The following is a 13,997-nucleotide window of genomic DNA, read 5'->3' on the forward strand; positions in this document are numbered from 1 at the left end:
GGCTCCACAGCATGGCTCTGCTGCATTGTCTGGTTAGGAGTAAGAAGCTCCTCGTCCACAGGTGTGTGATGAGGAGACCTTCTAGAATCCCCACTTCCAGGATGCCTGCCTGCACACATGTGCACACGTACATCTATTTATGCTTAATAAAATCTTTTCACTTTCTTCATTCACCAGCTCCAGGAAGTAGGTTTAATTTGAAGATCTCTTGGCTCGTTTTGAAGAAATGTGGTTTAAATCTCTTTATGAGTCTCACCATCGTTCCTCTGACAGGGCAGGAACAGAGAGCCGAGAAGCCCTGTCTCTAGCCATGGGGTGGAGCTGCCACAGTGGCCCTCACGAGCTTAGCGATTTGCTCCTCCACAACAGTTCCACAGAAGGGTCCGGTTCCTGCCTTGGCCCATCCCAAGCCCGAACTTGGGCCTGTTCCCAGGCTGAGCTGTGCTTCTCTGTCTCTGGACTCTCCTCTGTTTGTGGTCACGGCCGTCCACGCTGCTGTCTGTGTTCCTGGCACCTGGGGTGGTGGCTGACCACAAAGAGTTCAAGCCAACTACCATGTCTGATGGCAGCAAGTCCGTGCAAGGCTCAGCTCCAAGTTCAAGGCCTTCCCCTCCCTAAAGCCTCCTCAGATTCACTGGACTCAACAGAACTCACTAGAAGCTGTTATACTCAATGGTTATGATTTATTACACCAGAAAAACATAGATTAAAATCAACCAAGGGGAGATGCATGTAGGGCAGAGTCTAGGAGGAACTTGAACGCAGAGCCTCTGTTGGCCTGTTCCCGTGGAGCCAGGACGTGTTCTATTCCCAGCACTGATGTGAGACAGTGCGCACGGAGTGTTCAGCCACAGGGGCTGCTCACTGGAGCCCCGGTGTCCAGGGTTTTATTGGGGCTCAATTGCAGAGATGTTATTGGCTGGTCCCAAGTATTACATGTCCTATCAGCTGAGGACAAGGGCCAGACTCCTTTTACGACAAGGTTAAATTCTTTACTACACTTTGACTTAGCCAGGAGCTCTGCAAATGGGCATCGAGTGGCCTTTTTAAGCAGTAAAGACAGCGCATGTGGGATAGCTGATAAGGCTTCCTTACCTCTGACGTTAAGTCTTTGCAAACTTTTTTACCAACGATGTAGAAGTGACCTCAGGCTGTCGTTAAAGTCAATGGCAACTGTGGTTGTGTGTGTGTGTTCTTTCCTTTTTGACAGATGGTGATCTGGATGTTGTGTTTGCCTCTTCCTCTAAATGTGGAAAAGATAAGACAAAGTCTGTCTCGTCCACCATCTTCTTCCACTGTGACCCACTGGTGAAGGACGGAGTCCCCGAGTTCAGCCACGAGACCGCCGACTGCCAGTACCTGTTCTCCTGGTACACTTCGGCTGTGTGTCCTCTGAGGTGAGTGCAGCCTGCCGGCACATCGCCTCAGGAGCGTGTGTGTAGGTGTGTGGCCTCTCCCCCACAGCGTCTTACCGCGAGATACTCAAACCTGCCCAAAAAGGAGAGAAAATTATAGTCAGACCCCACACAGCCAGCTCCCAGGGCCAGGGACGGTCGATACCCTGCTCTTTGTTTGTCCACCCCCGTGTCACCACTGCCTAGCACCCCCAGCAGGTTGGCTGGGCTCCTCTGTGTGCGTGGTGACCCGGGCAGGGTCCAGTTGGGGCCCCTCCTGCTCCAGCCTCCCCGCCCTCTCCCCACCCCCTCCTTCACTGGGGTCAGCTGGTTCTCATCTGTGTATTCCCAGAATACCTTTTCTGTCCTAATATAAACTATTCGTGAGGTAAACCTCACTTTGATTTGAGTGAACTATTTTCTGTGTTTGAGTGAATGAGAAACTTACCCTACAGATCCTGAAAATCAGCAGCAGGCCAGGGCTCCTGGGCAGCAGCTCAGCTCTGCTCTGCAGGAAGGTGGCAGCTCCGCGTGGCCGAGTCTCCCAGCCATTCCCTCCTCTGCCCAGCTCTGTGCTGTTGGCTCCTGCCATGTCACACAGACTTTTCGTTCTCTGTCCTAAGACTTTAATATCAAGAGAAAAACAAATTCCTAACACGCGGTTGGTTCCTTCATTTTCTGAAAAAGGGATCCTAAGGTCAGCATACCATACTGGCTGGGATAATGGGGAGATTCAGTTCACATATTTTAGGTCTTAAATGACTGTTCATTTTCTTTTACCTATAGGTACTAGCTCAATAAGAAACACTCAGCTTTGTCCCAGTTTTCCAGGGCTGGGGGTGTAAGGAGCTGAGCTGCACAGTCACAGAAAGAGAGTTTTGGGAATGGTACCAAAATGGTGAAAAGAGACTTTTCACCGATGTTTTTTTCTGCTTTTGAATACCAGGGGTGCCAAAAAAAAAAAAAAAAAAAAAAGCATGCATTGTAAGAGATACTGTCTCTGTGTTCCTTCTCCATTGCCTTGTTCAGCGTGTCTGGATGCAGAGGGTGACCACTTGGAGCACCTTTTTGTAATTGTGGAAGTCAAATGTAACTTGTATTCATCCTTTGTTACCAGTGTATATTGAGTATTAACAGTTTTAATACAGTCTTTTTCCTTTCTTAAATTGTGTATACATTTTTGGCACCCGCTGTTATTTGTGGAGTTCTGGTGAGGCCATTACAAAATAAGTTTTAAAAGTGCAGTTCTTCGCGGAAGAAGCAAAATGTGAATTTTAACCCTGCCTCCCACCTCAGCAGCTGGTTTTCTGTGTCTGTTCGGAGGAAACCAGACCAGCCTGAGATTTTGTCTGTGTTGGAAATTTGGGAGTCAGACTTTATGTGAATAGGAAAGGCACAGTTGGGGACCAGTGTATGGGACTTGGGGGTTTTCCTTTTCCTCTAAAACCAGAAAAGAGGTTGTATAGGAGACCTTGCTTTTCATGACATTCAAATGTCAGAAATGGGAGGTGCTTAAATGCCTTAATGTGTTGATAAAGCAATAAAGATTTTTTAAAAGGAAAACAAGTTAAAACAAGCAGCAAAACCTCCACCCATTAGGGGCAGTGACAGATTGCCTACTTCATGTTGGGACGGATGAGGGGAGGATTCTGCTGGGCGCGGCCACTCACGAGCACGGCATGGGATAGTGCCTGCGATGACTCTTCTTTATCAAAGTCTTGCACGTTTTAAAATACAGTAGAACCTCCACAGCTGACCACTGCCTAAAGTTGCCCCTTTTCATAGACTGGACATGTACTACGCACACATCAGCACAGCAGGCCTGGTGCCTTACGACGACCACCTCTCTGTGTTAACCAGCTTCCTACGGTCCCTTGGGTGGTCAATTCACAGAGGTTCTACTGTAATATAAATATAGCAGATTAGTAGTAATTGTCACCCTAATAGATGACCATTTTTAGTTCTTTGGGCTGTTTTTACTGGAATTTACTTCACTATTTTAAATTAAGGTTTTATATTCCATCTGTTGCTCTTTGATGCTAGAGAGCTCTCCTACCCCACCCCCCTTCTGCTTCCCAACCGTGGTTACTTCACAATTTTTGGTTAAAGCAATAATCAGTGTTTATATACTTCTGATTACGTAAAATAATGAAACAACTTCCACAAAGTTAAAAAACATACATTTCTAGATGGAATGGGCCTGCCACGTGCCCGGCAGAGTTACCGCCAGGACAAAAATGACATTCGTGGTCGTGAAATACCAGAATAGCCCCGCCTACTGAGAAGACAGTCAGAGGGAAGCTAGTTTGTTGCATTAAAAAATAAGAAAAAGTAAAACATTACATTTTCACTTAATGTCCATAGGTTCTCTCAGTGTGTGCTGCACCTTTTGGGGGCAAGACACAATTGTAAGAGTGACTTTACCTAACAAATGCAATCAGTGCAACCTGGTTTCTTGTACCCTCAATGAATCTCCAACAATTATTAAAAAAAAAAATGTTGTCCATAGGTTCTTGGAAACTGCGACTTTAAGAGAACCTTTTTTTCCCTCATCAACATTGTAACAAAACCCTGGAAGGAAAGGAAAGCCATTACAAAGGAAATCACCCTGATTTAGTTTGGAGTTGCAGTTTCCAAGAACCTGTGGACATTAGGCGGGCGCGGACTGTGCTGGGTGACATCCGTGTGCCTGTAGGCTTAGTGGGTGGGAATCAGAGGCTCTGTTTCTTAGGATAACAGCATTATATGAAAATGAGATTATTTTCTTGAAAGAAAGAAAGGATGGAAGAAAAAGGTAAACTTCCTTATTGTTTGGAAAACATTAATTACAGACCTTTTGTCTTAGTACCGCATGCCAAAATTTCAAGAATAACCACTGAAATAATGAAACATAGTATACACCTTCCAGAACAGTACAGAAGAAGAGAAATTAAAAAACCTGAAGTCTCAAAGACGTCAAAAAGGATAGAGCCTAACAAAATCAATGTGAGGTGGTGGAAATAGATCTAAATATATCAATAATTGTAAACGTAAATGGACTAAGCCTGCCAATGATAAGACAGATGGTCAAATTGGATTTTAAAAACAGCTTACTTGGAACATGCCTTAAACAAGAACACAGAAAAGATCAAAGGTCAAAGGAGAAGAAAAGGTACGCCTGGCAAGTAAAGCAGAAGAAAGCTGCACTTACATTAATACCAGGTAAGACGTTAAGGAAAAACTCTGGGGATAAAGAAGGTCATTATACTTTATAAAAGGGTCAATTTACTAGGAAGACAGCAAGAATCCTAAAGTTATGTCAATCTAATAAAAAAAGCTTCAATGTGGAAAGCAGAAATTGGCAAACCACACACCGGAGGAAATGATAAAAATCTCCATCTCTTAATGATTGCTGGGTCAAGGAGACAAAAAGGAAAGGTTTTTGCAGAGTTGGGACAACACAGGGAAAGGCTGGATTTAATAGACACACTCAGAACACTGTTTCCAGCTACTAGGAACTATTTTCTCAAGCTCACATGGAGCCTTTACAAAACTTTGTCAAAATTAACCATGAAATAGTCAAGTCTCAACAACTTCCTAAACATTGATACCAAATTAATTATGTGACTGGTGCAATTAAGTTAGGAACAGGGAACATGATCCCGGAATTTCAGTATGGTCTTGGTCTCTGCGATAGGAAGAATGAATCCACAGACCACAGGATCAGTGCTAAGTCAGGATTTATTTATAGAAATCAAAAATTACAACAACTACAAAAACCAAGAGAACCCAGGAGGGGAACAAGCTTTCCTGCTCCTTCCTGGAGGTCTGCCTTTGGGCTCTCTGCTCAGGGGTTTATATAGTGGCAGGGAGGGAGGTTGTTCTGTTGGGGGTGTGAGTCCTGTCAGTTACAGCCAGCTGTCCAGTGAACTCTCAGGCCTTGGAAACTGATAGGAAATCCACCAGTCAGAAGTGGGAGTGGAGGAGACAGTAAGGCACCATCCATGAAACTGACCAGTCAGAAGCCACTGGAGGAGACAGCAAGGCCCCATCTGCTCAGAAGTACAAGTGGAGGAGACAGCATGGCACCAGCATCTCCCCCGCCACCGGTGTCCCGCCCTTGCAGCAAACTGGTTCCTGCTCCTCTGTCCCCAGGAGCATCAACACCTCCAGGGCTAAGGCAGCAGGTCATGGTGCTGCCTTGTCCTGCATCAAACAGATGATAGCTGTAAAGTATAGGCACATTTGGAAACTTAAAACATGTTTCTAAATAATCCATGGTTTAAAGAAGAAATCAAAGGTACAAGTTAAAATACACTGAGAAGCGGGTCATGGTGAGGATCTCTTGGGATGCATCTGAGGTGTTCGTGAGTGGCCCAAGCTGGTTCTGGGTGCCTTGGTTCCTGGCTTGGAGGGGAGAGGGTCTGCAGAACCTGCAGCACATCTGTGTGGCTTGGGAGCGTGTCCCCCAGCAAAGGTCAGCAGTGTGAGCCGAGGTAGCCCCGAACACCCAGCACTGTTGTTAATCATCTTTCTCACGCTGTAAACAAGATCACTTAGCAGACTTCTGACTCAGTTCCCCTTACATGCCCAAGTTGCTGGTTGGTTGGTTGGTTACCCTCTGATCCAATTGCCTGGAGTCAGGCCTGTCCTAAATAAGTACGTTTCTAGATGCGCAGCCAGCAGCCTCGGTGTCCGGCGTCATTATGGTGAGGCTTGTTGGGGTGGCCTCTCTTTATCCTGAGCAGCATGTTTGTATTTTTCTCATCGCTGTTCTCTGCCTTCTCTGGGTGGGGAAGAATTTCTGTTACATGATTTTGTTTTTGTGCATGTGTGGCTCCAAATGACAGAGGGCTGAAAAGATCAGAAGTGTCAAGTCATGTCATGTGCGTGGTCCTCTGGGCAGAAAGGGAAGTCTGTCCGGTTGTTTCTCATTTTGTGTTATTTTCACAACTGTCCTTGACCGTTAAATGTCATGAAAATATACTGTTATCCCCTAAGTATACAGTCCAGTGCTTCGGGGTTGGAGGGAAGGGAATTGTGAACTGGTCCTATATTCCAGAGTTGGTGTGTTCCCACTAGTGCCCACCCGGGACATAACAGGCTTGGAGAAAAGTGGCATGGTGGGGTCTAGGCCCAGGGTTGTCCTGGGTTGTCCTGTGGCCATACCCTCAGCCCCTGTAGGGTGTTGAGGCTGTGTCTCAAATGGAGTAGCTGGCACCTGGGCTGTGTTCACTGCCTCTTCCCAGAGTAAGTTCAGAGAGAAGAAGGGGGTCTTGGCAGCCAGAGAGGAGTGTGGCCAGCAGGTTCCTCAGAGTTTTCACTCCAGAAAGGCCTTTGCCCACCCTGGAGAGTCCCAGACCGAGGGGCTGTCTCTCAGGCTCATCATGTCCCAAATGTAACAGCTTTCCATGACTTGTGAAGTGTGTTTTCTAGTCTGTCTTCCAATACCCCTGCCTTCAGACTCATCAGGAGGTTTTGTTCCCCTTTTCCATGTCAAGCTGATCTCATTTTACCGGGCTGGACTGAGAGTCTCGTGTCTGTAAAGGCAAAGCTCTCCAAGTTCCTGGGGACTTCGTTCCTGGGGGACGTGGCTGTGGCAGTAATACTGCCCAGTGACATGGCGTCCTTTCTTGTGACTTCCTTCCAGGATGGGTTTCGATGGCGAGAATTCTGGGGATTCTCAGGGGCACAAGGGGCTCTCAGAGCGGAGCCAGGCCGTCGGTGCGGTCCTCAGCCTGCTCCTGGTGGCGCTCACCGGCTGCCTGCTGGCCCTGCTGCTGTATAAGAAGGAAAGAAGGTGAGGAGGGACGTGCTGAGGCCAGGGTGGGTGTCAGGACACGTGTTGCAAAGTCACACCTTGGGCTCAGAATTTTTTCTTTTTGAGCCCAACAGCAGCAAAAGTCTTAAGGATCTTAGTTTGAAATGCTGTATGGAAGCATTTTCAGAAGTTTTTTTTTTTTTATTGTTGGGGATTCATTGAGGGTACAATAAGCCAGTTACACTGATTGCAATTGTTAGGTAAAGTCCCTCTTGCAATCATGCGAAGTTTTGTTTTTTAAATGTCTGCTTTTCTGTGACAAGGGTGCACTGCTTGACAGAGGCTAAGGTGCAGCACGCACACCATGTGGTGGAGTCTTGTGCCTGAGGATTGGTAGAACAACACACACTGCCGTTCACTGGCAGGGTTCCTGCTGCTCTGCTGACCCCTCTTCCTTTCCCACATCATAAAAGCAAGCATTTATTAAAGTGCTGGCCGAGTGTTGGGTGTGTGCTGCCCTTTTTTCTCTACTTCACCTGGTGGAAGACTCACCACACATCATGGGACGGTCAAGTAGATTTTCATGTTCCCTCCCCATGGTGGCTCTGGAGCCAGGTGCCCCGTGTCGGTGGCTCTGGCCTGGGAGCAGGAGCTGGCCAGATGAGCCATGGGCAGGTGAGAGAGGTGGCTGAGAGAGGTGGCTGAGAAGAACTGGCCCTGGCCATCCACACCCAAAAACACAGACTCGGGGCAGAGGGTCTGGGGTGCAGGGAAGGACATGTCACACACATCTGTTGTCACTGTTATTCATAACGCCTGTTAACTTGCAGGGCTGTGTTTGTAGGACACATGTCACCATTGCCACTGGCCCCTTGGAGGAGGTCACAGCTCGCGGGGTGGGTTCTGTCCCCCACGCAGTAATTATGTAGTCCTCTGTTACAGGGAAACGGTGATGAATAAACTGACCATCTGCTGCAGAAGAAGTTCAAACGTGTCCTACAAATACTCAAAGGTAATTTTCTCGAAGGCTGTGTTAACCAGTTTGATGAAAACATTTCAAATTGTGTATAAAACAAGCACATTGTACCCCATGATTGCATTAATGTGCACGGCTATGATTTTTTTTTCTCCTGCATCTCTGGGTGCCTGTCTCCTGCTCCACCAGCGCTGTCTGTGTCAGGCTAGCATCAGTGGAGCTGAGAACAGTGGACCAGTGACTGGAAATCTAGAAGGGAAAATATTACCTGCATCTTTGATTGTGCTTGCAACTGCATTTCATTGGAGTATTTAATGTTTAGGTTGTTTCCACTGTTTTTGGGCTATTTACAAAAAAACAAAGTAATGAAGATGTTTGTGCATCTAGCCTTTCATGATCTTTTTCAGATACATTTCTGGGAAAAAAGGTATTATGTAGGTCAAAGGACATAAATACGTTGGTGACACTTGATAGGTATTGCCAGATTGCTTTCTAAAATTAGACTTTTTGGCATGAGTGTGTCTTCCCTCCACACTGTGTGTCCCACCCCTGTGGGCACCTTGAGAGTGATGAGTAAGTCAGAGGAGCCCCTTCTCCCCTGGTACTGCTGGCTTGTCATCGGCCCACTCTCCCGGTTCCGGCTGTTCTGAACACCACCTGTGTGGCCCTGCCCCTGGCTGTGAGGACCCTGCTGAAGGGCCCCGCTGCTGCAACCCTCCTGCTTGGTTCAGTCCTAGTCACAACAAGCAGGAGTTGCCAGCCCTCACCTTTCTCCCCTGATGGGGACCTGGGAACCAGAGACAGTGACGGTGGTGGGCAGTCGGTCAGTTCCCCAGCTTCCACCAGTGGAGAGGGTCCTTTCCTTAGGAAGAGTTGTGCCTGGAGCTGACATGAGCAGAATGGGGATCTGTAATAGGGCTCACATGGTCTCTGCTGTCATCCCTGGCAGGTGAACAAAGAAGAAGAGACAGATGAGAATGAGACGGAGTGGCTGATGGAAGAGATCCAGCTGCCAACGCCAAGACCAGGGAAGGACGGGCAGGAAAACGGCCATCTTACCACCAAGTCTGTGAAGGCCGAGGCCCTCAGCTCCCTGCATGGGGATGACCAGGACAGCGAGGATGAGGTTCTGACCATCCCAGAGGTGAAAGTTCACTCGGGCAGGGGTGCTGGGGCAGAAAACTCCCATCTAGCAAGCAATGCACAGAGGAAGGACCCTGGAGAGTGGGTGGACGATCGGGCAGACGATCGGGCAGGGTTGATCAAGGGAGAGAAGGCGAGAAGAGGCAAGCCCAAGTCTGCCCAGCAGACAGCCACGGCCCCCGCCAAGCTGGTGTCCTTCCATGACGACAGCGACGAGGACCTCTTACACATCTGACTCCGCAGTGCCTGCAGGACGTGGAGCCGGGGACAGCCAAGCACACCTCCAACCAAATAAGACTTCAACTCGATGATGCTTCAGTAATTTTGCCTTTAACAAAAACTGTCTCAAAAGGGAAGAGTTTTCGTGCTGGAGGAGAGGGTGAGGGAGGTCAGGCCCTGCTCCTGCTCGAGTGTTTACAGTCATTGGAGTAAGGTCTGGCTCAGCTGGCACCGGGCGGCGCCTCGTCCCCGGGGTTCTGCCTCAAGTCCTCATTTGAAAGCATAAGGCCAGACACATCTCAGAACAGAGCTGTACTTGGGAAAAAAACTCTTGCTGCTTTAGGCCCTATAGGGTATTTGACCATTATATTTAGCATTTTAATTCTCTCTCCCTATTTATTGACTTTGACAATTACTCAGGTTTGAGAAAAAGGAAAAACACTTAGCAACAGTTTCTTCCTGCCGGCAGGGTGTCACGTGCCAGGTTTCCCACTCTGAGAAGGGAGGCTGTCAGTGTGCTGAGTTCTCATCTGTCTCTCTTCTCTTGCTGTCTGTATCTTAGGGCACACGCGTGTGCGTGCACAGGGTCCCCGAGTGCCTAGGTTTGGAGGGTTCACCTGCTCTGTGTTTTCAGTCGGGAATGGCTGCAGCTTCGCAGGGCACCGGCAGCCCGAGGTGTACGGAGCAGCTTTGTCAGTATTGCTTTCACCGGCTGGTGAATTCAGACAACCCACCCAAAGATTGATTTTTTTTTGTGTGTGTGTGTGAGGGTCGAGTTCAGATGTCAGAGAAAATAACTTTTTTTCCATATTTGGGGTATAGGTCTCATCTCTTTAGGTTCTCATGATACCACCTTTACTGTGCTTATGTTTTTAAGAAACAAGTGTTTATCGACCATTCGACCTATACGAAGCCTTAATTTGCACAGTGTGTGACTTACAGAAATTGCATGAGTAAGGATGGGCCGAATTTCGCCCCTGGCGTTGCACTTGGATTTGTGCGTGGAGGGAGGCCAAGGTGGCCACTCAGAGTGTTGCAAGAGGGGAAGGCCGTGCTGGGGTTCTGCCACAAGCTGCCCGCTCCCTTCTTGAAGTGTTTAATGAGTGACTTTTCTCACATTATGGAATTGTATATAGACGCGATGGTATTCATATACTGAAAAGCAAACCGCACTACAGAATCACTTGGTTTGTAACGGTTTGGCTGGCTTATTTGATTGCAACATGAGTGTATTTTCTAAAATTGATTTTTCTCTTCATTTTTTTCCAATCAACTTTACTGTAATATAAATTATTCAACAATTTCAATAAAAGATAAATTATTAACTGAGTGTTGGAGTGTTTTCTCCCCCCTTCCCCCACCCCTGGATAGTGAGAAGTTTTAAAGCTAGTTGCCAGAATCCCTGCCTGGCTTTTGTCCCTGTTATGTTACAAAAGTGTTTGAATTTGGTGTTGAGGCTGACCCATTATAAAATGGCACTTCAGTTTTTCTCTGGAGACGTCCCACTTGCAGGTATTAACTCTGTGTCCAGTCTTCCTCCCCTCAGCTTTACCTACATCTGACTTCTTAACTCCAAGCAGACCTTGGGGTATGTCCTGTTTCCCAAAACAATGGCCAAGGATTCCAGAGACACGACAAAGCATCCTTGTGTGCAACCGGATCTATCATGGAGGAGGGTTGTGTTTTTTGAGTGAGTTAAATGGAGTCTTCTATCTTAAATTACTGTTTAGAAACTGGGAGCCTCCCTGAAAGCAGAAAGTGACTAGAATATTAAACCCAGACTTTTTAGAGGAGTCAGTATTCTTTCCTCCACCTCATTTTTAATTATCCAACTGGGAGTTTTTTTTTTTTTTTTCTAAAGTAAAGATTTTATAAGATTGCCTTGAGGTAGAGGTTCTGAGGTCTTGTTAAGTTTACATTATAACCAAAGTCACTGGTCCTTAGCCATTGTATTGGGGGCTGATCTCTAAGCCATGCGCACCTCCAGAGAAGGTCAGGGAGACCCCTACTGGTAAAAAGAGACCTTCACAGGGACCTGCTGGCCCCCTGGGTGAGCTGAGCTCCGTGTCAGGGGGTGTGTTCTTTAGGGCTAGCTTGTGTCTGGCCCTCAGAGGGGAAGAAGCAATGACAGGCCATGTGAGCACATTTGCTTTGATTCCTTCCTTAAGACCCTACATAGTTTCTAGCTTCTGGGGAAAAAAAAAATAGGGTCATCGTCCTTGCCAGCTATTGTTACAGGTATTTTTAGGAAAACATATCCTAACAGCAAATAGAAATTAGAATCTTTTCAAAGAAATAATTTTATTGATAAGAGTATACCCCTAAAAAAGTGTACCTTTGACATTTAGTTTCCTTTTAACCAAGTTTCCTGTGCCCCTTGAATTTTGAAACTGTCCACTGAATGGCAGAGACACAGAATAAGAAAGGGGGTGTGTCTCAGGACCATGCAGGAAAATCCATGCCAAGGAGAGCCACCTTGAAGAGGAAACCTGTCTCTTGACTGTGAAGGTATTCCTGTGTTTCATCAACTACAGAAATAATACATCACCCAACACAATTCCTTTTGGAAGGATGACTGCCATCTTGGTCTTAAAAGGAACTATTTCGGGCTAGTCAGCCTGTCGCTCTCTGTACTAGTTAAAGGACTGTGGACACGCTGATCTCACCTCTCACATGGCCTGGATCACAAGGGGCCCATCTGTGTGGTATGGACAAGACTGACTCTTTTTTTTTGGAGACAGAGCCTCAAGCTATCGGCCTGAGTAGAGTGCCGTGGCATCACAGCTCACAGCAACCTCCAGCTCCTGGGCTTAAGCGATTCTCTTACCTCAGCCTCCCAAGTAGCTAGGACTTACAGGCGCCCATCACAACACCTGGCTCTTTTTTGATTAGTTGTCGTCATTTGGCAGGCCCAGGCTGGATTTGAACCCACCAGCTCTGGTGTATGTGGCGGGTGCCTGTGGCACCACCAGAGACCCGCTTTCCTAAAATCCCTTTACACATCTCTGAAGACTCCCCCTGGCTCCCTGAGCTGCACTCCTGCCTTTCTTGTTCTTCCAGCTCTACTCTGCTGACTTGGAATTAGTTGGTTAGCCTCTCTCGCCCTCCACATTTACTTGCGGTTTGTTCCGGATGCTCTTCTGTGAGAACCGAGTGAACAGCCAGTCAGGTAATGCCCTTTTCAGCACAGATCTGGAGGATGGTGGATTGCATACAGTACCATCCCACCTTGGCTTGCTCGCTCTGAAAGTCTCTTCCTTTAGCCTCCGTGACCTTGATGTACGGCGTTACCCTCATCGCCCCACTCAGACACGCCCTCCTCACCTGCCCACTGCTCTGCTTTACCTGGTGGCTGTGGACTCTGCTGTTCAGTAGTTACTGGGAGAAGACCCTCAGGGCTTGGTGGAAATCATCCTTGAACTTCTTGTTGGCACAGTTAAGGATTGTCATATAGCAGCGCTTCCCAAAGTGTGCCCCATGGCATACTTGTTCTGTATGATTTTAACAGATGTTCTGCGAAAGTGAAAAGGCCCTAAGTTTGGGAAATGCTGGATTGAAGTGAAAGGGCCTTTCCTGCTAAGAGACCTCTCAAACTCTTTAAAAAAGAGACTGCTAAGTACACATGGAACAGTAGGGATGTGGCCAGGGAGCCTCCTGATGATATAATCACATTTCCTAAACATTGGCCCGTGTCCCTCGGGAACTTAGTGGATTGAGGGCCATTGCCAGAAATGCTGATGGGTGGCAAGAGCCTGTTGCCTTTCTCCGAGTCCTGGGCAAGCAGCCCTCCGCTCTTTGAGATACTCTCCTCCTTTCTCCCTTTTATATGTGAGATGCAAATGCGTCAACGCTTGCTAATGTATCTTGTTTTCACAGGGTTTCCAGCCCAGAATGGAAGAAATCCAACCATAAGTCTTTTCCTATCACAGTTGTCAATATCCAGATATGGGGCCTAAAGTAGACTTTCAGGACCGTTTTTTGGAGCACATGACGGCGTAAAAAAAGAATGAATTTTCTGCATCACATTTTTAATAACTCCCTGGAATGGCTGGTGAAGGGAGGATGTAGGGGAAACCAAGAAGTTCCTCCACCGGGCCCCTCCTGGAGGCTGTGCATCCTGAGGGCAGGCCCTGGGCCTTTGGTCTGTGGACTTGTTCAGGAGGCTGCCCAGACGAAGTACCACAGACTGCCACTCCCAGCTCTGGAGGCCAGAAGAACAAAACCGAGACCTGGGCAGGGCTGGGTCCCTCTGCAGCTGTGAGAGAGAATCTATTCCAGCTTGCTGGACCGTGGTGATCCCCTCCTGGCAGGCACGGAGGTTCTAAATGGGCCTCCTAGGGGCCTGGTGAGGAAGGCTTTTCCAGCCTGCAGGGGCCTGAGTGCAGCCCCACTGAGGTGGGAAGGGTGCCCAGGCTGCTGGCCCCTCACACCCAGGTTTCCGGTGGGTGGTCGGCCCAGCCTCCAGTAACTAATTTGAAGAACCACTGCTGATTTTTTTCAAGTATGCATTTCTCACAGCCCTGCT

At 47.7% G+C, this 13,997-nt stretch overlaps 1 protein-coding gene across 1 annotated transcript in view; it reads left to right on the forward strand.

Moving 5' to 3' along the window:
• Positions 1–10,797, forward strand: part of IGF2R (insulin like growth factor 2 receptor) — a 120,781-nt gene extending 109,984 nt beyond the window's left edge. Inside the window, exons 45-48 of the mRNA XM_053591105.1 lie at positions 1,211–1,397; positions 7,024–7,173; positions 8,077–8,146; positions 9,060–10,797. Of these exons, the coding sequence (XP_053447080.1) occupies positions 1,211–1,397; positions 7,024–7,173; positions 8,077–8,146; positions 9,060–9,488 (836 nt within the window). The 3' untranslated portion in view covers positions 9,489–10,797. The remainder of the gene's footprint in view (positions 1–1,210; positions 1,398–7,023; positions 7,174–8,076; positions 8,147–9,059) is intronic.
• The last annotated feature ends 3,200 nt before the right edge of the window (positions 10,798–13,997 follow it).

The sequence above is a fragment of the Nycticebus coucang genome, chromosome 5 (assembly GCF_027406575.1).
Source record: "Nycticebus coucang isolate mNycCou1 chromosome 5, mNycCou1.pri, whole genome shotgun sequence".
In the NCBI taxonomy this organism is placed as follows: Eukaryota; Metazoa; Chordata; class Mammalia; order Primates; family Lorisidae; genus Nycticebus; species Nycticebus coucang.